This window comes from Pongo abelii, chromosome 18 (genome assembly GCF_028885655.2).
Source record: "Pongo abelii isolate AG06213 chromosome 18, NHGRI_mPonAbe1-v2.0_pri, whole genome shotgun sequence".
NCBI classification, from domain to species: domain Eukaryota; kingdom Metazoa; phylum Chordata; class Mammalia; order Primates; family Hominidae; genus Pongo; species Pongo abelii.
In genome coordinates, this window is record NC_072003.2 from 65,937,392 (window position 1) to 65,964,943 (window position 27,552).

The 27,552-nt window shown below is 49.5% G+C and overlaps 1 protein-coding gene across 10 annotated transcripts in view; it reads right to left on the reverse strand.

The window, feature by feature from the left end:
- Positions 1-27,552, reverse strand: part of TK2 (thymidine kinase 2) — a 41,887-nt gene that overhangs the window by 4,370 nt on the left and 9,965 nt on the right. For 5 of the 10 annotated variants that reach the window (XM_063717338.1, XM_002826499.5, XM_054534025.2 and 2 more), the window contains 6 exons: positions 26,926-27,000; positions 22,070-22,123; positions 16,496-16,585; positions 14,115-14,188; positions 2,899-2,987; positions 2,246-2,325 (listed from right to left, as the gene is read on the reverse strand). In XM_063717338.1, the coding sequence (XP_063573408.1) occupies positions 2,246-2,325; positions 2,899-2,987; positions 14,115-14,188; positions 16,496-16,585; positions 22,070-22,123; positions 26,926-27,000 (462 nt within the window). Of the gene's footprint in view, positions 1-5; positions 2,135-2,245; positions 2,326-2,898; positions 2,988-14,114; positions 14,189-16,495; positions 16,586-22,069; positions 22,124-26,925; positions 27,001-27,552 lie in introns of those variants that run through there. The other 5 variants (XM_063717337.1, XM_054534024.2, XM_002826500.5 and 2 more) reach the window with 3 other exon arrangements.

Below are 27,552 nucleotides of genomic sequence, written 5' to 3' on the forward strand. Positions count from 1 at the left end.
GCCAGGGAAACACAAGCAGTCTGTCGGGAGTGGGCAGAGCAGACCCCACCCACCAAGGGTCTCAAGCAGAGGGGGGCAAAGTAGTCAATGACCAAGGGGAGTGACTCAGACAAAGGAATCCTGCAAGAGCAAACCTGGCTCAGGTGGACAGCGGCAGACGCAGCCACACACTCGGTGGCCAGGCTGAGCAAAACAGCAGAAGTGTCACCAGCCACCCTGCTCTGCTCCACTGGGGGTTCGTGGGCACAAACACTGGCCCTTCCCCTGGCGCCTGAATCAAAGCCAAGGCAAAAGGCAGGACCCACACCTGGCTTCTCCCATTTACTGCCACTTCTGCAGCAGCAGGGCCTCAGTTCCTTCAGGCAGGGGCCCAGCCCTGGGCAGCCTCTAAACCCTCCCCTCTGTCTTGCCACCAAGAGGACTGTGACCCTCACACATTGCCCTTCTACCCCCTCAACAACTCGTAACCTATAGACCCTCCAGACTATAAAGACCACCAACTGCAGAAAGCCTGATGCGGCAGAGCCCAAGGGAAAAGCGGCACAGGCCCTCCCGAGCCATGGGCCCTGCATGCCAGGCAGAGCAGATACTCGTGCTCTCCCAGGCACAGAGTGGGACGGCTCCTCACACGGATTCCACTCGCCATCCCAGAGGCTCGCGTGTCAACTCTGCAGCTGCCTTTTCATCTCCTGCCCAGCTCTCCCTTGGCAACAGGAGCCAGATGTGTCCCATGGACCTGGTCAAACCCTTAAGACAATGGCTTGGATCACGGCTTGGAGGGACCCCAGGCTTGGGGAGCATCTGGGTCACTGCACACAGCTGCTGCGCCCATCACAGCATGGTCCAGCCTGGCCCCATTCCACCACATTCCATCTTCCTAGCATTCTTGTCTCCAAGATTTCAAAGGAGCTGCCCAGAGTGAGGCCTGGGCCTTCATGGCAGGAATGCATCGTGCTGGCACCAGGGAAAAACAAGGCTGAGCAGGGCTTCAGGAGTTGGATAGGCTTCCCAAGGCCTCCAGTCCAGTCTATCCTGAGCTCAGAGCCCCTGACACCCCACTGAATGCTTGTCCAGCCTCTGTCTCCCTCCAGTGGCAGCTTCTCACATGGGACATTCAGTTCAATACTAACTGAGCAACTACTAGGCACCAGGCCCCAAGGCACGTGCAGAGGACACAGAGGGAATAAGACCCAATCTTAAAAAGCTCACATTAGTGAGGGATAGGGAACAAAGGTATAAACAAATAGTGTCAGTATGCTGTCCTAAGGCCCATGATCACAGAAAGCCAGGGGTTGGTTTGGGGGGGGTTACAATGGAAGGAAGGTCAGGGGTGGCTTCCTGGAGGAGGTGACATCTGCGTAACACTTTAAAGACAAAGGAAACGACTGTGCAAAGGCACATTTGCATAACTCCACTGTGTGTGTGGATGTTTGTGTGTGGCCACAACTAGTTCCTTATAGCCAGAGCATAGGAAGTAGGGAACGGAGGACGATGATGCCAGAGAGGCAGTTGGGGCCGGGTCGTAAGCTGTATTACAAAGTGGGGACTGCATTCTAGCCAGCAGCAAGGCACTGAAGGGTTCTGGGCTGGGAAATTGCACGAGTGGTGATGAGTATTGGAAATATCAGCCGTGCAGCAGCCTGGAGGCCAGATTTTGAAGGGAGATGTGAGGAGGGAAGGGCCAGGGCGAGATGCACAGCCCGGGCCTATACTGGCGGAGTCCCCATGAGAGTCAGTGTGGCCTGAGCAGAACTCAGAAGGGCATGGCATCTCTCCAGTGGGCAAACACCACTAAGCATAAGCACCGCCTCCGTGCCGGGCACTGTGCTAAGCACTAGAGATGCAGCAGTGCACAAGAGGGCTGGGTCCTGCCCTCCTGGAACTCGCATTCTAGGGAGGACCCAGAGAGCACAAGGCCAGGCAATCTTCAGGAGGCAGAACAGACAAGCCCTGGTGCTGCCAAGATGGGGAGGGGCAGGTGGGGAGGGGAGGGGAACGCCTCCAAGCAGGAGGGTTGCCAAACCGTGAGTCAGCGACCACAGGAAGCCAAGCAGATCTGGACATCCACGTGGGTCTCTGGCCAAACAGGAAGTCAGAGTTCACCCTCTGATATACTTGGTTCCTGTTTCTCTCTCTGCAGACAAGAGCACAATTATCTCATGGGGGTGGGGCCGGGAGAGGAAGCCGGGCTTGGACAGAGGTGGTTTCCCAGTTTGTCTTTAACCAAGTCAAAGAGGCCTCTTACCAGCGGAATGACCTTCTCCTCTTCCCTGCATCTCCTCTTTAACCTCTGGTAACAAGTCTCAGGATTGGTCCGAAGGTAAACTGAGGTTAAAAGAATACGTGGCTCTCAGGACTCTGCTCATGGCTTGGAAGCAAAGCAGGCACGCAGGCAAAGGCGGGAGGAAGGTCTGCACAGCTCGAGCAGGAGGCAGGGAGGGCCAGCTCTCGGCTTGACCACTGACCCTCAGCCTCGACTTTCATTCTCTTTCCGTGTCAGCGGCCCCGTGGGGTCGTTTTGAGGCTGAATGGGATTCTGTTCATAGACAGAGCTCAAAACAGGCCTCACACCCAGCAGGTCTCAGTGAATGTTCAGGCTCTGTCCTTCCTGTTTCTTTGCAAACTAGAAAAACCCATCAGATCACAGAGGATTTGGGTCTGAAAGTAGCTAAGCCAGGGAGGGAAGTTTAAAGAACAAAGGCCAGGGTTCTTCTCCATGAGAGACCAGAAGTCCTGAATTCTGTCTGCCCTCAGGGAGAAAGCTGAACTCCCATGGGGAAGGAATTGCCGAGGGCAAGTGCCTCACCCACTGCCCCCAAGGGTTGGGGCCCAGCCAAGCACATCCTCAAGGGACCCAGGAGAGAGACCAGAGAGGGAGAAGGGAGGGGTGCATCTCACCTATCAAATCAACGGACACGTCCATGTTCCTCAAGATCCAGTCAAACCATTCTGACAGAACTACATAGTCCACTTCTGGCATCTTCCCACTGCAATGAGAGTTGTAAGGGCTTGTTCACCTAAGAGAAAACTTCTGGGCTATGCAATTCCCCCAAAAGGATCTGGAGACGGCTCTCACTGAAAGGGAGTCACCAAGGGTACCAGGGCACAGTGTGATCCGTGCAATACTGGACATGCAGTGACAAGGACCCTAAGCATTCCCAACCTCCTGCTGCCTGGGAGCGGCTTATGGCACAATGCTGCAAGGGCCATGGCACAGAGTGATGGGAGAATTCACTTGGGATTGGAACTCTAAGCAGAGAAAGGGACTTTAAAGCTTGTACCCTGAGAACAAAGACAGTGCTCAGGTTGGGCAATGAATCAGCAAACCAATTTCATTTCTAGAAATTTATTTTGTGGACCCGGGTGGTGGCTCATGCCTGTAATCCCAGCACTTTGGGAGGGTGAGGTGGGAGGATCGCTTGAGGCCAGAAGTTCAAGACCTGCCTGGGCAACATGGAAAGACCCCATCTCTACAAAAACTACAAAAAAATTAGCTAGGGGAGGTGGCGCATGCCTATGGTCCCAGCTACTCGGGAAACTGAGGCAGGAGGCTCACTTGAGCCCAGGGGTTTAAGGCAGTAGTGGGTCATGATCATGCCACTGCACTCCAGCCTGGGCAACAGAGTGAGACCCCTGACTCAAACAAAACAAAAAATTTATTTTGTGAAAATAATCATGATGCTCACTGCAGCATTGTTTAAACCAATAAAAAACTAAATCTTGGTAAATATAACAGAAAATTCACGCAGTAACTGAAGGATTATATTGTAAAATAATATTTAATGGCATGGAGAAATTTCAAATCTAATGTTCGGTGAAAGCAACAGGATCTAAAACTGTGTATACCCCAACCACATTTCCAAAAGTATTCACCAATGCATCTTGGAAAGGCGGGAAAGAAAAATATCAAAATGTAAAAAGTGCTTTTCTCAAGCTGCAGGACTACATGAGATGTTTCTTTTTTTCTTTATAACTTTTTGTATTTTCCAAATTTTAACAACACATTACTTCTCAAATCAGCAGTGGGGGTTGGGGAGCATTATTACATATTTTATTTTTTATTTATTTTATTTATTTATTTTTTTTTATTTTTTGAGACGGAGTCTCGCTCTGTCGCCCAGGCTGGAGTGCAGTAGTGTGATCTTGGCTCACTGCAAGCTCTGCCACCCAGGTTCATGCCATTCTCCTGCCTCAGCCTCCCGAGTAGCTGGGACTACAGGCACCCGCCACCACGCCTGGCTAATTTTTTGTATTTTTAGTAGAGACGGGGTTTCACCGTGTTAGCCAGGATGGTCTATTTTTTATTTTTTTAAGACAGAGTCTCACTCTGTCGCCCAGGCTGGAGTGCAGCGGCGTGATCTCAGCTCACTGCAACCTCCGCCTCCTAGGTTCAAGCGATTCTCCTGCCTCAGCCTCCTGAGTAGCTGGGACTACAGGCGTGCGCCACCATGCCTGGCTAATTTTTGTATTTTTAGTAGACACGGGGTTTCACTATGTTGGCCAGGCTGGTCTCAAACTCCTGACCTCAAATGATCCACCCGCCTCGGCCTCCCAAAGTGCTGGGATTACAGGCATGAGCCACTGCGCCCGGCCTACTACACATTTTAAATGTTAACTTTAAAAGAAAGAAAAGAAGGCAAGAAAGTGGGAAGGAAGAACGAGCCAGGGTGAAGGAGAAATCTGGCATCTGTTCCTGGTATTCCTGTGGGTTTCCTGTGCCCTGGGAGGAAATCAACAGGAAAGAGAGAGCAGGAATGGCCACAGCTGGAGGGCACAAGCCCATCAGCAGGCAGACGACCCTCACAGGCCTAGCAGAGGAATTCTCCCTTTAACATCCTCCATTCCACTAATGGCTCCACGTGGGTCCTGCTCAGAGCTGGGTTCGGCAAGACTGGCCATGGGGGAGTGAGTGGCCGTACCCGAGCCATGTGCAATGGGAGGCTCCCAGTGGGGAGGGGGCAGGGAGGGGCTGACTCCAGTCCCATGAGGGGATGCGGATGGAAGGAAGAGGCTGGAAAAGTGAGGCAGGCACTCTGGGAGGCCAAGGGCACAAGTAGCCCTGTCTTGGGGCCCTAACAGCAAGGCATGGCACCAACTGGAGAGGGACATTCTCCCCTAGTCTCTGAGACCACCCCCATGTCCTCAGCAGAGAAGAGTATTTGACAGAGGAGCGGGAGAGTGGACGGAGAACAGCAGCGGGGCCTGAGCAGACTTCAGCACAGAGGCCAGGGCAGACCAACCTGTGGGACTGCCAGCACTCCCAGAAAACCTGGGGAAGCTGTGTAGGGGAGGGGAGGCGGGAGGAGTGGGAAGGAAATCCTACAGCATTGCAAAGGGGACTCCCAGCCAACAAAACTCAGGCACTACAAGTTCAGGCGACAACTTTGTGCCCACAGGCTGCCTCCCTGCCTCCTCTCCACTTACCTCCTTAAAAGTAGCCCATTCTTTATTCAGGGTCCATCCACAGATCCAAGGGCTTCAGGGAAACCTCACCCCACCCCAAGCTTCCATGCTTTAGGGTAGGCACAATTGGTCTAAGGGAAGTCGTCTCCCCTAGTTCCAGCGATGGGTTCAGGAAGCCAAGCTAAGTCAATCAGTGCAGGGCCTCCCCCAGCCAGGGGCCCGATTTGGATTAGGCAGGCGTGAGGGAGGTTTGCAGGGACTTACAGAAAAGATATTTCCGCACGCTTAGGGAAGAGCCACTAGCAAGACACCTGCTCTTACTCCAACCAGCGAGTGAGAAGCCCAATGCTGCCATGACTACATTGTCACCCTGAGAGAATTGCACTGAGGACACAAACAGGATGCAGAGTAGCAAAATGTAGAGAAACCAGGCCAGAGGCACCAAATTAAGCCATCTGTTGGGAGTTGATGACAACTCATTGTTCAGGCTACCCTGAGTTGGGTTTCAGTTAGTTCAGCTCCGAAAATTTGATGTTCAAGAAACCAAACCACTCTCTCTTATTTTCCTTTTCTGGAAAAAGAAGACTGAGAACAAAATTGACTCTAAGAAAATGAGGATGTGCAATGAGGAAGCTGCTGATTAGCTTCTCCCCTACTCCAGCAAACTCACAGCTTGAGGGCACAGAAAAGGTGGCACCGAAGGGGTGGGGCCGGTTAGCAGCAACTGGAGAGAAGCAGAGCTGCCCATGGGACAGTCTCCCAAGTGTCCAAGGCTGGACTAGCCACCGGAGTACCTCATGTGTCTGCACAGCTCGAGGGAGACTCTGTCCAATCCCAGAGCTGGGAGGGTGCCCACAGATATGACCATGGAACTGAACCACAGCTCAGAACACATGAAGCAGTGTTAACTAAAACCAAACCGACCACCACTGCAAAACAGTCACAGTGCACGGAGGTCCGCACGTGGAGACATGGGAAGGGGGTCACATCTGTGGGGGACTCTGGGACTGAGAGACTCCAGTGGCTCTGCCCCTGCCACAGCTCCCCTGGGAATCAGCTCCAGGTAGTCACAGGGGCCTCCCACTCCCACCCCCACCACAGCCAAACAAAAGGCTTCCCCCACAGGGTTGGTGCAGACTGAGGGGCAGCCTCTCCATTCCCAATGCTCTTGGAAGGGGTCCTTGGTCGGGTGGCCTCCCGTGGGCAGGGTCAGTAGGCCAGACCTATTGAAAACCCTTCCATGACTAGAACTGTGTGCCGGAAGAGGCTGGGGGATCCAGGAGGACTGAATGACCAGTGGCTGAGCTGAGCGAGGAAACAGAAGCCTGATCTCCATGACTCCAAGGGACATGGGGCACAGTGGGCGCTGTTCTAACCGTATTTCCTCCTAGGAACTCTGCCCAGCTCCTCCTGTGTCTGTCTCAAGCATGGGGCCCCCCACACCACCGACAAGACAAGCCACTGCCTTTATTTCTACAGAATGCACAGAGAGCAATACCAAGCAAATCCAAGCTTGGCAAATCCAAGCACATGACTCAACAGTGGGAACGGGGGTCTCAGCCCTCCCCTGACCCCAAGGGGGCAAAACCAAGGTCTTGGTCCACATGAATCCTGCTGTTACATCAGTACAATTTCTTACATCCTTCCCTGAGGCCAAGAGAGCCCCCAAGTCTGTGCGGAATGGATTAGAAGAACTCCCTTGTATACGTTATTTCCTTTTGTTTTCACAAGACCTTGTGAGGCTGGCTTCAGTCCCAGTTTATAGAAGAAACCTGAGGATCAGAGAAGTGAAGGCCAACTCTGTCTGAGCAGGGGTCCAAGCCTGGCTCTCCCTACCCCCAAACCCAAATACTCTCCATTGCACCACCCGCCCACCCCAGTCTGTCAGCTGACCCGGATCAAGTCCAGTGTCTCTCTAGCCTGAGCTCCAGGAAGGCCACAGCTCTTAGGCGCATGACCCAGACCAGGAGTTTCAGTCTAGACAGGAGCTGGGAAGAACCTAAGCCCCTGGGCCAATCAGCAGGGGAGGAGGCCCAGCCTGTGGTTCCAAACACCAGGTCTTACTCAGTGTCCCCAACCACCAGCCACAGGTGAGTCAGCATGCCACTTCCCCAGCTGGGTCCCACTCCACGCCCTCACTTCTGTTCATAGAAAAGGACAACCAGGCAATCTTGTAAAACCTTTGCCTCCCATTACTCAGCCCACACAGTCACCTGTGTGGCCTCTTTAGCTACCTGAATCTTGCTCACCACCTTCAGCTTTTCATGCCAGCCAGCTGCCTGCCCCTTACAAGTTCCTGTCTTTGGCCAGACACAATGGCTCACGCCTGTAATCCCAGCACTTTGGCAGGCTGAGGCAGGCAGATCACCTGAGGTCGGGAGTTTGAGACTAGCCTGACCAACATGGACAAACCCCATCTATACTAAAAATACAAAATTAGCCGGGCGTTGTGGCACATGACTAATACCAGCTACTCGGGAGGCTGAGGCAGGAGAATCGTTTGAACCCAGGAGGTGGAGGCTGCAGTGAGCCGAGATTGCACCATTGCACTCCAGCCTGGGCAATAAGAGCAAAACTCCGTCTCAAAAAAAAAAAAAAAAGAAGTTCTCGTCTTTAAGGACACTGTGTAACTGGAATCTTCCTCTCCAGCAATTAACACAGCCCTCTCAAATCCCTGGTGGCATAACTGCACTTACATTCGGTACACCCCAACCTCGCCGGGGTAGACAGTGCCAGAAGAGGCGGGTCTCTCCCCTGGCGACAGCCCAAAGAGCAAGAACACCCTTCAAGAAATTTTACTTTGAGGAGATGCAGGATTCCAATATGTGGGCTTTTCTGGGGACTTGAGCCTGCCGTATACCCTTCTGTCCAGGCCCCCACAGATCCCGAACCAAGGCTGCAAGAGCTTCTGAGAGGGAGAAAAAGATCAACCCGAGCACTGAAGGGGCAATGGTAATGTGCCCTCCCACCTTGTGAAGGGCTCCCCATCATGGCATTTTGGGAAGCCTTTTCCTAGAGCATCCCAGGAAATGAGGAGACACAAGCTCCCAGGCAGGAGCTGATGCCCCACATGCCACCGTATGGTTCCCAGTACCTGGCTGAACTCCTTGCAAGTGGGAACCAAGACACCTTATTCTAGGTATGGGCAAAGGACCCAGCCAAACTCAGTTCTATGCTACATTTTGCATAGGTAGTGACAATGACAGTAATCTGCATTTTGGAGGAGCAGAAACCTCTAAAAACATCTACTTTGGCCAGGCACAGTGGTTCACGCCTGTAATCTCAACACTTCGGGAGGCTGAGGCAAGCAGATCACTTGAGGTCAGGAGTTCAAGATCAGCCTGGCCAACATGGTAAAACCCCGTCTCTACTAAAAATACAAAAATGAGCCGGGCATGGTGGTGGACGCCTGTAATCCCAGCTACTCAGGAGGCTGAGGCAGGAGAATTGCTGGAATTTGGGAAGCAGAGGTTGCAGTGAGCTGAGATCCCACCTCTGCACTCCAGCCTGAGCAACAGAGCAAGATTCTGCCTCAAAATCGAAAAGACAAAAAACAAAAAACAAAAAAACCCCACATCTACTTTCTCAGTAATACTTCGTTGTGGATGACCGCTGCATCGAGGGCAGCTGGAGTTGTCCGGAGAGTGGCCAAGCTCTAGTCTTCCTTCCCTTCATCCCTTCTGTGGCTCTGGCTAAAAATACTTTTTACTTTGCCCGATGGCTGCCTGATTCTCGGCCTAGGAATAAGGCCAGAAACCTTAAAAACAAAGATAACACAACACAGCCCCCAGCAACCCAAATATGAAGCAACAAACGTGAAATTAAGAAACCACAGGCCAGGTACAGGAAACAGGAAATCCTGCACTGCGCAGAACTTTTCACCATGGCCCCGAAGACAACCCTCAGGCCGAGGCTGTTGCTTTTATGACCCCCAAAGGTCCAGTGACGCCCCAAGGAAGCCCACCTCACCGTCAGAACTCCAGGGGAAAAGGGTCGCGGCATTGGGATGGAGGGTGCCCTGTGGACCACCTGGCTACCAGCTTTTTTTATTTTTATTTTTTGAGACAAAGTCCCACTGTGTCACTTGGGCTGGAGTGCAGTGGCCTGCTCATGGCTCACTGCAGCCCTGACCTCCTGGGCTCAAGCAATCCTCCTGCCTCAGTCTCCTAAGTAGCTGGGACTACAGATGTGCACCACCAGGCCCAGCTAATTTTTTAATTTTTTTGTAGAGATGGGGGTCTTACTTTGTTGCCCAGGCTGGTCTCGAACTCCTGGCTTCAAGTGATCCTTCCCCTTCTGCCTCCCAAAATGCTGGGATTACAAGCATAAGCCACTACACCCGGCCCTGCCACCTTCTTCTGAGGCCCGTATTCCTCAAAGTGTGATCCCTGACCAGTAGGAGTATGGTCCCACCTGGGCACCTGCTAGAAATGTGGCCTCTCAGGCCCCACCTCAGTGCTACTGAAGTGGAATTGGCCCATAAACAAGATGCACAGGTGGTTGTGGTAGAAGCTTAGAGTAAGGCCTGTCTGGAAAGAGGCAGAGTCTCCCCCTGGGGCTAGTACCTCAGGATTCTCAGCTTTGGGGGCCCCAGTGGGCCCTGAAGCCTTTGGCCTTGATGAGAGAAATCTAGATGCCTCCTGCTACTTCCTCATTTGCCGCTTGCTCCCACACAGCAGGGTTCAGAACACCTTCCTCTCCTGTGGTTAGTTCCTGCCTGATCAGGAAGGAGCACTGGCTTTGTAATCCTTTCTCAGTTCCTTATCTGCCCAATAGGGTCAACAACCAGATAATAAACGCAGCTCCTGTCCATGGGTCCCTGCCCTGTTCCTTAACCATGAGAGCAGATGCCCCCGTTTCCAGGGAACACATAAGCAGGTGCAGTTCACAAGTGAATCACTTGCCCTGGGAAGGTGTTTTGAATGCCCCTACCTCTCGGTTCTCTGCCTCCTGGACTTAGGGACTCTGGGGTATGTGGCTGAGGGAGTGGGAACTCCAAGCCACATGCAAAGCATGGTGTTTAATACAGGAGCATCCATTGTCCTCAATGATAAGTATGTAAATTATTATTTTTAGATACAAACTTGAGAACATATTATGGAGGAAAATGCAAAATCTCAATGAATTCTAGGTTAAAACAGGAGACTCCAGGAAACTTCTGGTTTGTTGGCAGGTGGCTGCTTTGGACCACAGGGGCTGGGAGGATGAGGAAGCAGTGCTGTGGGGAGCTTTCCTCTGCCTTCAGAGGATTCGGATGAAAGGGTCTGAGGAACACCGCCTTTTCTCATCTCCCTGGAGACCATGTTAGATAGCCTGGCCCTCCAGGCTGGGAGCCACAGTGCTCCCAGTAGCCTCTGGAGTGCCCGAGGCCACATGACCACTGACAGTCTTTGGCTTCAAGAGAACCCAGTGATGGGTCTCAAGGCCCCAACAAGGTCTTCAGGGGAATCTGAGCCCCCCGAAAGCCATATGAACTTAAAACAATTAGATCCCAAGAACAGAAAGAAGGATGCTGTAAGTTTCTTCTGTGGTTCATTGTCCCCCAGAAATCCTAACCACAGAGGCCATGCATTCTGGGAGGGCTGGGGAGAGACATAAATATAAAGTCATCAGGACAGGAAAAGAGCTAAAAAAAATTAAAAGCTACATTCTCTTCCTGAACTACCCATAAAACAGCTCCAGGCGAGGCCCATGTCATCTGGACCAATGCCATAACCATAGAGATTGGGAGATACAGAACTGACACATCAGAAATGTGGTGACGCAGGACCATGGGCGTGAGTTACCAAAGCCCATGGCCATCAGCAGGAACTGTGACCTGGGCCAAACAAAGACAAATGGCTCCTGGGGAAATCTACCTGGCACTGGGTGGCCTACAGGTTTGGGGGTAGGATTGGGGAACTCACAAATTTAATAAAGACCAAGGTGGGCAAGGACCCACAAAAGGGTCCTAAGATACGAAGGAGGTGGCAGGTCCAAAGGCTCTTCAGAGATGGACAAGAGGAATCAGAGATGAGAGATGGGCTCAGAGAAATTTAGAAACTTGGTCTTGCTCACAAACAGAGCAAACTTCAGAGCCAGGATAGAACCCAGGCCCACCAAATGCCACACTCTATCCTCCTCTCCCCTTAACCTCTGGTCATTCCATTCCAGATTACTTGCTTCAAAAAGAGCCATGAGGCCGAGCACAGCTGTAACCAGGCTCATGCCTGTAATCCCAGTATTTTGGGAAGCTCAGACAGGAGGATCGTTTGAGCCCAGGAGTTTGAGACCAGCCTGGGCAACACAGGGAGACCCTGTCTCTACAAAAAATAAGAAATAAATTAGCCAGAAGTGGTGACATGTGCTGTAGGCCCAGCTATTCAGGAGGCTGAGGTGGGAGGATCTCTTGAGCCCAGGACATCAAGACCGCAGTGAGCCATGATCATGGCACTGCACTACAGTCTGGGTGACAGAGCACAAGCACATCTCAAAAATAAAAAAAGCAACAAGAGCCACTGACCCCACACAGAACAGGCCAAGCTAAATGTGATTAAAAGACAGACACAGCCCTACTCTGCGAGGTTCATAGGTAATCCCACCCCATTGCCAAGATCTGTTGCTCAGGCTACAGTTCTTTTTTTGAGACGGCGTCTCGCTCTGTTGCCCAGGCTGGAGTGCAGTGGCGCAATCTCGGCTCATTGCAACCTCCGCCTCGGGCTACAGTTCTAATCAGAGCAGTACACAAACATAACAGGGGCTCCCTTCTGCTCTCGCTCTCCTCTGTCCTGCCTGTCCTCCCTCTGGCTGAGGTGCTAAGGAGCAGGAGCTGAGGAGGGCAGAGGGCTGGATAAACCTAGCAGTGGACACCTGGAAACCCAGGTTGTCAGGTGAAAATGGGGCTCTAAGGTCAGGAATGCCACCTGCTGAGAGGGCAAGCTGCAGCCCACAAGAAAAGTCTGAGGCCAGGGGGCAAAGCCATGGCCAGGACTCACCTTGGCTGCCAGCCCCTGAGCCCACAGCATTGCTCTGATGCTCTGGGTGGATTTGGGGCAGAGGCTCTCATTTTGGGGGGTGACACAGGCTCAAAGGCATGATCCATGGCAGCTCAGGGCTCCTAGGAGAAGCCTTTTTAGTGGCCCGTCAAATGAAAGGTGCAAAACAGTGGGGGACCAGAGCCTGGGGAACAAGTTGGGCTGGAGACCAAAGCACAGCCACAGGTCCCCTCATCCAACAATAGCTAACAAGTATCAACGAGGATCCTGCTCTGTGCTGGGTCCACCCTAGGCAAGGACACCAAACTTGGTGCCTGCCCTTAGGAGCTTATGGTCCGGGGGGGCAATAAACAATTAGACACATACTAAGTTGAACCACACAAAACTGCCATTTTTGTAGGTCGTAACTGGTTAAATGATTTCATATGATTGCCTTAAATACTACAAAGAAAACTAACAGAAGGTAGTCCTTAAGAATAACAAGGGGACCAGGCACAGTGGCTCACACCTGTAATCCCAGCACTTTGGGAGGCCAAGGCAGGAGGATCACCTGAGCCCAGGAGTTCAAGACCAACCTGGGCAACATGACGAAATCCTGTCTCTACTAAAAATACAAAATAAATAGCCAGGTGTGGTGGTGTGTGCCTGTAGTCCCAGCTACTCGGGAGGCTGAAGCGGGAGGATGGCTTGAGCCTGGGGGACGGAGGTTACAGTGAGCTAAGATTGTGCCACCGTACTCCAGCTTGGGTGATAGAGCCAGACCCTGCCTCAAAAAACAAAAACCAAAACCAAAAACGAAACAAAGACTAACAAGGTTCTTGCCCTATCTAGACAAGGTGGTCGGGGAGGGCTGGGAGACAGGGCATTTAGGAAGACAGCTGCAGATTAGAGTGGGAGGAAGGGCCTCCAGCGCTGACATTCGAACAGCTCTGCGAGGGAAGGACAGCAGTACCCCAAGTTCACGGCAGGGACAGGTGGGGTCTGCAACCCATTTCCCCAAGACCCCTAGAAATCAGCAGTCTCTGAGCACAGGGATGGAGGGCCCCATGCCTGAGCCCTTGGCACTGACGGGCCACCAGAAGCCCCTAACTAGGTATATATCACAGAGTCTGCTCTCATGAGGGAAGCTTTTAGCGAAAAACACAACAAATGCGACGCACACCGTGCGTCTGACTCGCCCAACTCTCCACCCTTCCCTTTAGCCTTGCAACATGCTGTGTAACTCACTGGACCCTCCCACCTTTCCACCCTGGGCTCATGTGACCATGTGACTTGCTTTGGCCAATGGAATGTTAGTAAACTTGTAGCAGAGGCCTGAAAATATGTCCTTGCATCTCTGCTGTTGCTTCTACCCTCTGTCACCGTGAGAAGTGGACACCTGGGCTGGTTTGCTGGTCCCAGAAGGAGGGTGACAGGCAAGAGGAAAAGAGATGAGCCACCTCCAGTCACCCTTGCTTAGGCTATCCTACATCGGCTGATCCCCAGACATCTCATTGAGCCCAGCCAAGGTAAGCAGAGCTGCCTGGTGACCACCCTGGCTGACTGGGCAATGAATGCAGATAGAATGCAGATAGCTGTCTGCCATGAGGATTAGTGGCTGTTTGTTACACCGCGTTGCTATGGCAATGGATAACTGATACAACAGCAGGTACTCCATATCTGTCAAATAAACAAGTTTCTATTTCATTTTGAAAAATTAGTGGTTTAATAAATTATCAATTACGCCAACTACAGTACCTTCTATACAGGTTTTCTACAAAAATGTATCTTGCACTGTGAATCGACCTCTCCATCAACCGTACAGATGACACCTAAAGGAAAACAAAAAGAGAATCACTAACTCAGGGGAAGAGGAGACAGCCAGGAGGCCTTGAGAAATGTCTGTTACTCCCCCTGCCTGGGGACTTTGCTGAATACGAGAATCAAGGCGGCAGAAAGAGTGAAGCAGGAGGACCTCCTCACTCCCCTGCCAGGAAGAGAAGCCACATCTGCCACCAGGCTCAGGCTGTGTCCTCCTTACACTCTGACCTACCCCACACCCCAAAGGTGCATGCATGGCCCAGCAATGCCGAGGCTGAGGGCTCATCAGCAGCCGCCTCTTTGATGAGAGGTGAGTCTCAACTGGAACACGGCCAAGCCCTGGAGAAACCATCCAAAGCTGTCCACTTGAGGCAACATGCGGTGACTATCATAGACCTAAATAGGGTGACTTTGCTTAAGCAGAGGGACCGCATGCATGAGGTACAGCCCCATGAGGGTCGGGTTGGGGGTGATGTTCTGGGGGCTCTGCCCATGGATACTGGGAAGAACGATGCCCAAGAGAGAGGAAGACAGCCTGACAGTGCCCCTCTCTACCAGGATGCTCAAACCCTCTGCAGACGATCTTGCCCTTTGTCCAGCATTCCTCTGGGAAGCAAGAGGCGCCCTCACCCTTGATACCAGGCAGACAAACACTACTCTCACTTGGCCATGGCCCACAGCACCCATGGGACCTGGGCCAACAAATCCAAGGCAGATTCAAAGCCATAACCCAGGCACTTCCTCCCTCTCCCTGCTGTCCCTCTGTCCATCCATCCTCTGTCCAACCATCTTCCTTTCCATTCTTCCGTCCTCTCTTTCCTTACTTCCTAGCTCCCCATTCATCCCTCTGGTCTCCTTCTGCTCATCCTTCCTGGTCTGTCCATCTCTCTGCCTCCTGAGGTAGATTTCCTTAAATAGAGGAGCACATTTACATCCCTTCCTATTCAAATATCATTAGATACAACTTAGGTTTGCAATTGAGTGCCTGCTCAGGAAAAGCAGATTAGCAAAGGCAAAATGCGCTAACCTCAGATCTTTTGATTTGTGGATTTGTGTCATTTAGACAGATATCTGGGGAGATGGAAATTCTTATTCACCAAAAAGGTCCCGCTCACATCTTTCAATTTTAAAAGACAGACTTACAGAAGAATGGTAGCTATTGTTGCAGGTACCCAGACTGGGATTGAACTGTCCAGCCCAGCAGCTGTGCCAGTGTTAACTGGCTGTAGGGATAGTCTGTCTCCTTCATGCAGAGCCTTAAAGCTGGCATCGTAAGTTGTGCTTACAGCTTTGAAACATAGGTGCTGATCAGGACCTCCACAGCCCCCTTTCTTCTAAGAGACTCTGTCTCTAGATGCATCCTCACTGATGGAATAGGCCTAAGCAGCCATGTTTGTGCCTTGGTGTCCTGTCCCCAACACCTGATTGAACCAGGGCTGGATACCTGACCAAAGCTGAACCAATCAGATTCTTTGTCTCAAGAATTTGAACTAAGAGCCAGACCCCATGAAGGTTAAATTAGTGGTTCTCAAATGTGAAAACAAACAAAGCATGCATTCAAGTCACCTGGAGGGCTTGATAAAACACAGATTGCTGGGCCTCATCCCTAGAATTTCTAATTCAGCAGGTCTGGGATGTGACTAGAAAATTTGCATTTCTTTCTTTTTTTTTTTTTTTTGAGATGGAGTCTCACTCTGTCATCCAGGCTGGAGTGCAGTGGTATGATCTCAGCTCACTGCAACCTCCGCCTCCTGGGTTCAAGCCATTCTCCTGCCTCAGCCTCCCAAGTGGCTGGGATTATAGGCACACACCACCACACCAGACTAATTTTTGTATTTTTTAGTAGAGATGGGGTTTCACCATGTTGGCCAGGCTGGTCTTGAACTCCTGACCTCAGGTGATCCGCATGCCTCGGCCTCCCAAAGTGCTGGGATTACAGGTGGGATTCACCGCACCCAGCTGAAAATGTGCATTTCTAACAAGTTTCCAGGTGATGCTTCTGCTGCTGGTCCAGGGACCACACTTTGAGAAGAACTGAGTTAAACGGTGTTGAGCCCAGCAGTGGTCAGGTCATAAAGATGTGAGCTCAGAATGGTGGCGGGGGCACCACCTGGCTGGCTGAGGTTTGTGGGTGGGGGCACTAGAGGCTGGTCAGAAGAGAACCAAAGGAGCCAGAGACCTTGGCCCCACACAGAGAGGCCTGCACAGCACTGAAGGCCTAGCCTGGCTTCCTTGTGAAGTTTCCCTTCCTGGCAATCACATATCCCAAGTCTGAAGAAAACATTTAAGAAGGTTGAAACTGAGCATCTGAAACGTACCTGAGGACGAGTATGCCTGTCCAGCATGGTGAGCTGCACATAAGTCTGTAGCGTAAGGCCCCAGCGAGAGGCATCGTGGTACATCAGGCCCTGCAGAAGGGAAAACACAGCACTTTCCATCAAAGTGGCATCTGCAGGAGGACCCTGGTCTCACAGGGCACTGAAGGACAGCTCAAGAAACCAACACAGGCAGGGCTGGGGCTGGAGATGAACTCAGCATGATCATAGGGCTGTTACAGCAGGGTGGACAAAGGCAGACACTGAAACAATTATAGGACAGTATGGTAACAGCTATAATAGGAGCTTATGGAAAGTTTCCAAGGGACCAGAGCAAGTAGGCCAGACAAAGAAATGAAGGGCATCCAAATTGGAAAGGAAGAAGTCATCTTAACCTTGTTCACAGACAACACAATCTTACACTTAGAAAAGCTTAAAGACTCAGGCCATTATCCTAAGCTAATTAATGCAGGAACAGAAAACCAAATACTGCATGTTCTCGCTTTAAGTGGGTATTTATAAGTGGGTACAATGGGTACTTATGGACATAAAGATAGCAACAATAGACACTGGGGACTCCTAGAGTGGGGAGGAAGGGAGGGGGCAAAGGCTGAAAAAGTGCCTATTGGGTACTATGCTCAGTACCTAGGTGATGGGATTCACTATACCCTAAACCTCAGCATCATGAAATATACCCAGGTAACAAACCTGCACATGTACTCCCCTAAAAGTAAAATAAAAGTTGAACTGACCAAAAAAACAAACAAACAAACAAACAAACACCTTAAAGACTCCACCAAACAACTGTTAGAACTGATGAACCAACTCAGTAATACTGCAGGATACAAATCAACACATAAAAATCGGTAGCAAGTATATACACCAACAGTGAACAATCTGAGAAAGAAATCAAGAAAGGAATCCCATTTGCGATAGCTACAAAGAATATAAAATACCGGCCAGGCACAGTGGCTCATGCTTGTAATCCCAGCACTTTGGGAGGTTGAGGCAAGTGGATCACTCGAGGCCAGGAGTTCAAGACCAGCCTGGCCAGCATGACGAAATCCTGTCTCTATTAAAAATACAAAAAATTAGCTGGGTGTGGTGGCGCGCACCTGTGATCCCAGCTACTCTAGAGGCTGAGACATGAGAATTGCTTGAACCCAGGAGGCAGAGGCTGCAGTGGGCCAAGATCGCACCACTGTACTCCAGCCTGGATGACAGAGTGAGACCCTATCTCGAAAAAAATAAATAAATAAATAAAAGTAAAATACCTAGGAATCTATTTAACCAAAGAAATGAAAGATCTATACAAGGAAAATTATAAAACACCGATGAAAGAAATTGAAGAGAACACACACAAAAAAAGAGATATTCAACACTCATGGATCAGAAGAACTAATACTGTTAAAATGACAATACTGCCCAAAGCAATTTACAGATTCAATGTAATCTCTATCAAAATACCCATGACAGTCTTTGCAAAAATAGGAAAAAAAAAATCCTAAAATTGACATGAAACCACAAAAGACCCCAAATAGCCAAAGCAATCCTGAGCAAAAAAAAAACAAAGTTGGAGGCATCACACTGCCTGACTTCATACTGTTCTCTATAGTAGCTGTACTAATTCACATTCCCACCAACTATGTATGAGGGTTCCCCTTTCTCCACAACTATCGCCTGTCTTTTTGATAAAAGTCATTTTTTTTTTTAAACAGTCTTGCTCTGTCACCCAGACTGAAGTGCAGTGGCATGATCTCAGCTCACCGCAACCTCCACCTCCTGGGTTCAAGCGATTCTCCTGCCTCAGCCTCCCAAGTAGCTAGGATTACAGGCATGCACCACCACACCCAGCTAAATTTTTTTGTATTTTTAGTAGAGACGGGGTTTCACCATGCTGGCCAGGCAGATCATGCCACTGTACTCCAGCCTGGGCGACAGAGCGAGACTCCATCTCAAAAAAAAAAAAGAGTTATAAGAGAATAATTTGAATGTTTCTAGCATAAAGAAAAGAGCGCTAGGTGCAGTGGCTCATGCCTATAATCCCAGCACTTTGGGAGCCCAAGGCAGGAGGATCACTTGAGCCCAGGAGTTAAAGGTTACAGTGAGCTATAATTGTGCCACTGCACCCCAGCCTGGGTGATATAGCAAGACCCTATCTCCAAAATAAATAAATAAATAAATAAATAAGTTTTAAATTTTAAAGAAAGTTAAGTTCTTTAAGATCATCTTTAACAAATAATACTTTGGTTTGAATGAATCCCCCAAATTTCATGTGTTAGAAACTTAATCCCCCATGTGGCAGTATGTAGCAGGTGGTGCCTTTAAGAAATGATTGAATCGGCCGGGCGCGGTGGCTCACGCCTGTAATCCCAGCACTTTGGGAGGCCGAGGTGGGCGGATCACGAGGTCAGGAGATCGAGACCATCCTGGCTAACGCAGTGAAATCCTGTCTCTACTAAAAAATACAAAAAATTAGCCAGGCGTGGCGGTGGGCGCCTGTAGTCCCAGTTACTCGGGACGCTGAGGCAGGAGAATGGCGTGAACTCAGGAGGCAGAGCTTGCAGTGAGCCGAGATCGCACCACTGCACTCCAGCCTGGGCCACAGAGTAAGACTCTGTCTCAAAAAAAAAAAAAAAGAAATGATTGGATCATGAGTACAGAGCCCTCTTGAATGGATTAATCTATTCACGGATTAATAGATTAATGGGTTATCTTACACTGGTGGCTTTATGAGAAAAGGGAGAGAGACCTGACCTAGCACGCTCAACTCCCTCACCATGTGACACCCTGCACCACCTGGGGACTCTGAAGAGTCCCCACTAGCAAGAAAGCCCTCACCAGATGCACCCCTTCAACCTTGGACTTCTCAGGTGCCCTAACTGTAAAAAATAAATTACTTTTCTTTGGAAATTCAAAAAATAAAATCACCAAGGAACATGCGTTCAAGTCATTAAGTGAATGGTCTTTGAGCCCTCTGTAGTCTGTTCTCTATCCAGCCACAAGAGTGAGTCTGTGAAACCTAAATCAGTTCTTGCCACTCCCCTGCTCAGAACCTTCCAGTGGCTTCCCATTGCATGCGGAATGAAATCCAAACCCTTATCACGGCCCACAAGGCCTTCTCTCATCTCCTACCACTCTCCCTCTGGCCTGGTTGGCTTCCAACCACATGAGCTTACTTAGCATTCTTCAAACACACCAAGCATGGTCCCATCTCAGAGCCTTTGCCTCTGCAGCACCTTCTGCCTAAACACTCTTCATCCAGATATCTGCAGTGCTCACACCCTCATGTTTAAGCATCTTATCATAGACACATTCCCTGGTTATCTCATGTAAAACAGAAGCCAACCCGCCTACTCAATCACTCTCCATCCCTTCTAGATGCAAAACACTTCATGCTCCAGCGTACTTGCTAAGAAACCTGTTCTGCTCTTTTCCTCATTTTTAAATTAATTTTATTTACTTTTATTTCTTTTAGAGATGGGGGTCTCATTATGTTGACCAGGGTGGTCTCAAACTCCTGGCTTCAAGCGATCCTCTGATCTTGGCCTCCCAACGTGCTGGGATTATAGGCATGAGCCACCACACCCAGCCTTTTCCTCATTTTCGCTTTTCGTTTTTCTCTTGGTGCAAACTAATGAAACTCCAGTGCTCTTCATTGAGAACTGCAGACTCCTCTGACTGCAGTTGAGAGAAAATCTCATAAAGGCTAGGAGAAACACTCCCTCTTGCCTGATGGCCGCAGAAACAGTCACCTTTCTGCATCAGAAAACCAATTCAGATAAAGTGATGAATTGAGATTTTTCACAAAAGTATCGATCTTTCTTTTGGTCTAGAGTGGAAACTTATATAAAAATAGCTACTTCTATTGTATTTTTTATTAGGAAACTCTCATTGAAAAGGCTATCTGTACCAAGGACACTAAGACTTCTGAGGCTGTGATTCTGTCCTGTGAAATGTCACTTATGATCCCTAACACCTGCAACTCTAGCTGTCTTACTTAATAACTGAGCCTGGGTTCCTCCTTGGCTTCTAGAGAATATGAATGTTACAGAGGTTTCTTTGTTATATCCAAAGAAGATGACTGGTATTCCATCTTCTCCCGAATGCACAGAGAAGAAATTCTTCTTGTCTCTGTAGGATTCTTTATTGAAAGACTGAAAGGTTTTGCCTTATTTAAGAAACATCCTTTCACCTACTTTAGTTTTCTTCCTAGGCCCTATCACCACCCACCAGATTATATGTTTGTCTTCTGCCTCCCCACACTGGAATATTAGGGGCAGGAGAGCAAGGGCTTTGAATTTATCACTGCCATATCATCTAGAACAGTGTCTGCCACATGGCTGACATGCACTGCATATTGGTTGAATGAATGGATGAATGCACAAGCCCCTACTAAGTGCTAGGCAGTGTGCCTTGGTTTTAGCAAATAACAGTGAACAAAGTAGCCACAGTCCGTGCTCCTAGTAGAACTCAGAGTCTAACGAACCACACAGGAGATGCCAATTGTGTTGCTAAAAATCAGGGGGCATGGCCGGGCACAGTGGCTCATGCCCGTAATCCCAGCACTTTGGGAGGCTGAGGTGGGTGGCTCATGAGGGTCAGGAGATGGAGACCATCCTGGCGAACATGGTGAAACCCTGTCTCTACTAAAAACACAAAAATTAGCTGGGCCTGGTCGCGCGCACCTGTAGTCCCAGCTAGTCAGGAGAGTGAGGCAGGAGAATCGCTTGAACCTGGGAGACAGAGGTTGCAGTGAGCCGAGATCGCGCCACTGCACTCCAGCCTAGAGACAGACTGAGACTCCATCTCAAAAAAAAAAAAAAAAAAAAAATCAGGGGGCAGCACAGGCTTCCAAGTCCATTTACTAACTGTGTGACCTCAGGCAACTTATTTAAGTGCAATTTCCTAAGCTGAAAAATGAGACTCATCATCCCTACCTCACGGGATGGGAGCTCAGAACCAACATCCCCTTCTAAAGCTCTCTCTTGCAGGACCCAGATTCTATCCATCTCTTTCAAGCAACCAGAGCAGAACCTCGAATTGGGGAAGGTGAAGGAAGGGACACAGCACACTACAGCCCCTGTTGCTAGGTTTGCCCTTGGGAAAGCAGGTTGGCGGCTTCCAGGTAAGCCAGAGGTGGCCCCTGCTACCAGACAGGGCCAAGTTGCAAACCCAAGTCAGGGGTCCACCAAGGATCCTGGTTACTTAGAGATAGGTCCTGGGGGGGTTAGGCCTGAGAAGTCCCGGGTTCTGATAGGTTTCTTCTAGGGGAGGGGAAGGCTGGAATGAGCAATAAGAAATGGACACCCCTAGTGGCTAAGGTCGGCCACTGGGAAGAGTATGGAATAGCTGACGGGAAGTCCCTAGGCTCTGTGTACAGCCACTCAGGCCTCAGAGATCCTTGACCTCAGAACACCAACATGCCACCATTTTCTGCTTGTCCCTCCCTGGTCTTCTCCAACTCAGTTAAGAGCGCAGAGAATGCCTGGGCAGGCTCAGGCTCAGGCAGAGGCACCACCATTCTCAGGTGCTTAAGGGAAAGCCAGGGGTTCATGCAACCAACAACCCACTCACCAGAGGATTGTGGCCACGGACATTTCTCCACTTGGACACAGGCTCCGTTAACACCTGGAAGGAAAGAAAACATCAGAGCTACTGTTTTTCTGTGCTGAACCCTGTAAAAGTGTGTGTTGAGGGGAAAGCGAGGAGAGAAGGGAAAAAGAGAGAAAAAGACTATCCAAATTTGGGTGCCCAAGGTAGGCCAAAATAGCTGACAACCCCCGTGAGGTCACAACTCTATCTAGACACAGCTTCCTCACATTACTTCCAGAAATGTCCTGAGAATAACTCTATCCATCCCTGTACCCAATGTGCCAAGCATAGGTACATCCTACCTCTCTATTGCCCTGGTAGCCTCCCCAAGGTCAGAGCTGGCTCTGTCCATCTCTCTTCTGTGTATTCTATCCCAGCCCTGCCTGCCTCCCACATCAAGCTGGCAGGTGGGTGGGAGAAGCCAGGAGGGACACTGGACAGGGCTAGGCCTTGGCAGGCCACCTGCCTCCATTTCCTGCCTCTGATCACTGCACTGGGTGCGCTGGCTGCTGAGAGTCCCTGTTTCTTTAGTACGCTTCCTGTCTCACTGGTTTGGAGGCATTCTTTCCCTCTGGTCCTGTTTGTACCTTTTAGGATGACTGCCAATTTCTCCAACATCCTATGTGTTTTCAGACACATATCAGGATCTCTGCTGGGCATTTCTAGAGCCTCCATCTGTGGTCTAGACACACAAATCTGGGACAACCCCAGACTCTGCTAGAGCCTTTTTGGGTATGCAGGTGTGTGCTAGAAAAGATTTAAATGGTGTTCTTGGGGCCAAGATCTTCAGAGTGCCAGGATCCATCTGGGAACTTTCAGAGTACATGTGAGAAGGGGCCATAAGTGACAAAAGACCAATGGCAGGCAATGCATGGAACTCTTGAAAAGTAGCCACCCTGGCTGGGCGCAGTGGCTCACACCTGTTAATCCCAGCACTTTGGGAGGCCGAGGCAGGCAGATCACTTGAGGTCAGGAGTTCAAGTCCAGCCTGGCCAACATGGTGAAACCCCATCTCTACTAAAAATACAAAAATTAGCCGGATGTAGTGGCACATGCCTGTAATCCCAGATACTCGGGAGGCTGAGGCAGGAGAATCACTTGAACCCAGGAGGCAAAGGTTGCAGTGAGCCAAGATCACGCTACTGCACTCCAGCCTGGGTGACAGAGCAAGACTCCGTCTCTAAAAAGAAAAGAAAAGCAATCACCCCCCACCCTTCACTCCTGACCTCAAGTGATCCACCCTCAAGCAAGACACTGTGTCTTTGCTTACATCGTTTCTTCTGACCAGCATTCCCACCCCATTCCACTTCACATCAACTTTCATCACATGGAAAACTCCTATACACCCTTCAAAATCCAGTTCAAATATGCCCTTCCCCTGCCCCTCTCAAACCCCCTCTCCTTCTTCTAGGTCTTCTTCCTAGCCCCTAAGTAGCATACACAGCACCACACAGGCCCACCAGAGTCTGGGTCACAGGCAGCCTTGCTCCCCGACCCAGCTCAGGGGTGCTCCATCCATAGCACTGTCACCCAACAAACATTTATTGAGTGCCCACTGTGTGCCAGATATCCATGCTAGGCACTGAGGATACAACAGTAGCAAAACCAGCCCAGCCTCTGCCTTCACAGAACCTTAAGCCTACCAGGGGAAGCAGACATTACTCAGGTAATCACAGAAGCCAACACGTTTTCAAATCCCAAGAAGTGGTATAAAAGAGAGGTACAGAGAGGCCAGGGGATCCTCCATCAGGAAGCATAAACTCGCTGGGAAGGTCAGGAGACACAGAGCTCAGATCTGAAGGGAGAGTGGTCTTCCTAAAGCCAACAAAGCTCTTCGTACCACAGAACCAAACAAGGGTGTGGCCCCTGGAACCAGACAGCCTGGGCTGGGATCTGGCTGTATCCAGGCTGGGATCTGGCTGTATCACACACTGGCCTAGGGACCCTGGACAAGCCACTTAACCTCACTGGGCCATGGTTTCCTCATCTAAAACTGTGGTAAAAATGGTACCTACTTCAGAGGGACTACTCTTGTGAGGATGAGATCATTTAGTATTTACGATGAACCCTCAACACAGTGTTGGGCAAATAGCAGTATACTCATTGGATGTTAACTATCATTGTTGTTAATCGGCTCCAAGGTCTTCAGTGAGACTATAAGCACTTCTAAAGTGCCATTAAGAGTCATATCACTCAGGACAGGGGTCAAGAGTCCCCAAGACCCCCCTCCTCCCCAGGTTTGATGATTCATGAGAACTCACAGGACACAGCACGAAGTCATACTCACAGCTAAGATGGATTACACCGAAAGGACACAAAACAAGATCAGCAAAGGGGAATGGGCACGGTGGCTCACGCCTGTAATCCCAGCACTTTGGGAGGCTGAGGCGGGTGGATCACTTGAGGTCAGGAGTTCGAAACCAGCCTGGCCAACATGGTGAAACCCCATCTCTACTAAAAATACAAAAAAATTAGCCAGGCATGGTGGTGGGCGCCTGTAATCCCAGCTACTCAGGAGGCTGAGGCAGGAGAATTGCTTGAACCCGGGAGGCGGAAGTTGCGGTGAGCCGAGATCATGCCACTGCACTCCAGCCTGGGTGACAGCGCGAGACTCCATCTCAGAAAAAAAAAAAAGAAAGAAAGAAAAAGAAAAAAGGATCAGCAAAGGGAAAAAGGGCAGGCACAAAGTCTGGAGGAAACCAGGCACAAGTTTCCAAGGTCCTCTCATAGAGGAGCTGCACAGTACACACGGAATTCCCCAGGCAACAAGATGTGACAATACGTGTGAAATGTTGTCTAGCAGGCAAGCTGGCCTGAACCTGGGAGTTCAGGGTTTTCATCAGTGCTCAGCCATGCAGGCAACCACTTCCTGACATGTACCAAAATTCCGGACTCCCAGGAAGAAAGCAGGTGTCAGCATAAACCATATTGTTTGCAGAAACAATTTAGGCAGGGAGCCACTGTTATCAGTTAGGAATGGTGAGGGCCCTCCCAAGATCTAAAGACCACCCTTGCAAGCAGGCATTTCTAAAGGGCAGCAGTCTTAGGTCTGCTATGTTAACTCCTGCACAGCAGCACATGAACGCAGCAGGACAAGGGCTATATAATGTTTATTATTATTTTTATCCAACTATATATATTTCTTTTCTTTTTTTTTTTTTTTTTTGAGACAGGGCCTCACTCTGTCACCCAGGTTGGAGTCCTGGCTCACCACAGCCTCAACCTCCTGGGCTTAAATAATCCTCCCACCTCAGCCTCCTGAGCAACTGGGACTACAGGCATGTGCCACCACATCCAGCTAAGTTTTGTATTTTTTGTAGACATGTGGTTTTGTCATGTTGGCCAGGCTACTCTCAAACTACTGGGCTCAGGTGATCCTCTCCCTTCAGCCTCCTAAAGTGCTGGGATTACAGGCATGAGCCACCACACCTGGCCATACATATATTTCTAGCAGAAGTAAAAACAGGAAAGGAAGGGAAGAAGGAAAGAAAATGACTATAAAAGTATAGAAATTGTAGCTTCTGCAGTAACAAAAGAGAGCCATCAATACAGAAGATTATACCGCTAAAATCTAGAACAAGGAAGACAGGTCAATGTCTTAGTGTAGAGATGATTCTTAAACATCTCTGAGGTTAGTTTTAGTCACTAGGCTTTAAATGAACTAGACATTAAATTAATTGCCTATGCATAGTAATACCCACTGCTCAGACATTGCTATCTCAGATGTCACACTTCTAGCCCTGCTCAATAGCCTGTCCTTTCTTCTTACCCACGTAGACTCTTTTCCTAACCAGACTTTGGGGCAGTCAACACTTGCACTGTCCAATAGAGTGGCCATGAGCCACAGGCAACTATTAAGACCTTGAAATATGACTAGTCCAAATTAAGATATGCTATAAGTTACACTTATTTTACAAATACAAATAGTTTGAGCATCCCTAATTGAAAAATCCAAAATCCTAAATGCTCCAAACTCCAAAACTTTCTGAAAACCGATGACACTTCAAATGAAAAATTGCACACATCAATACTTAACACAAACTTGTTTCATTCACAAAATTATTTAAAATATTGTATAAAATTACCTTCAGGCTATGTATATATGAAACATAAATGAATTTCGTGTTTTGGCTTGGGTCCCATCCTCAAGATATCTCATTACGTTTATGCAAATATTCCAAAATCTGAAAAATTCTGAAATCTAAAACACTTCTGGTCTCAAGCATTTCAGATAAGGGATGCTCAACCAGTATCATATTCCAAAGACTTAGTATAACAAGATAGAATGCAAAATAGCTCATTGATGATTTTTGTATTGATTAAATGTTGACATGATCACATTTGGCATATGTTATGTGAAATAAAATGTCCTTTGTATTTTTTGTGGGTTTTTTCTTTTTTTGAGACAGGGTTTCACTCCTGCTGCTCAGGATGCAGTGCAATGGCGTGATCTCAGCTCACTGCAACCTCCGCCTCCTGGGCTTAAGCAATCCTCCCACCTCAGCCTCCCAAGTAGCTGGGGCTACAGGCACGTACCACCATGCCTGGCATATTTTTGTAGAGATGGGGTCTCGCCATGTGGCCCAGGCTGGTCTGGAACTCCCGGGCTGAAGCAATCCACCTGCTTCTGCCTCCCAAAGTGCTAGGATTACAGGCTTGAGCCACTGCACCAGCCTCTTTTGTTTTTTTAATGAGGATATTAGAAATGCTAAATTACACCTGTGGCTTGCACTTGTGACTCAAATTATAGTCCTATTGGACAAGGTTAGTCCACACCCTCTATAAATTATCCCATCAAGCTTTCTCGGCTTCCTTCAAACCTAGCATGGAGGTCGTACCTCAACATCTGTCGCATTGGAGAAGAATTCCAGGCATGTCGTCTTCCCACTTGCAATATTGCCCTCGACACAGATCTGGCAAAAGACGAATGCACATTAGAGCCAGAACTCAAGCACCCAGGGGAACATCAGGGAATGATGGCCAGGGAAAGGGCTCACGTGAGCAGCATAATTGGTTCAGTCCAAGACTTTCACATGTAAACCAAAATCCCTCCTCAGGAAACTGGCAAGGTCTCATGGTTAATAATAACAGATAAGTCGATCCTACCCGAGTGGCAGGCTCACGTGGTCCCCCAAGACCAGACCCTCCTTTACATCAACTCCTAAACCATACACAGCTTGTCTGCCCAGCCCAGCTCTGCCCTTCCTTAGTTCAACCCCAGAGACTATTAGATTTTAGGCCTAAGTGTCCTGCCTCCTTAACGAGAGCTTAATCAATGGCTTTGAGGCTAGGAAACACATATATGTTATCTAGAACAGAATTCACTGCTTTACAGAAAAAAAAAAGCACTTGGTCACTGACTGGAAACCATTAAGAAAGGGGAGAAGAAAAAATGAGCAAGGACTTTGTTAAGCACCTTGTCACAGGCCAAGCCCTGAGACAGGTAACACACCATTATCACATGT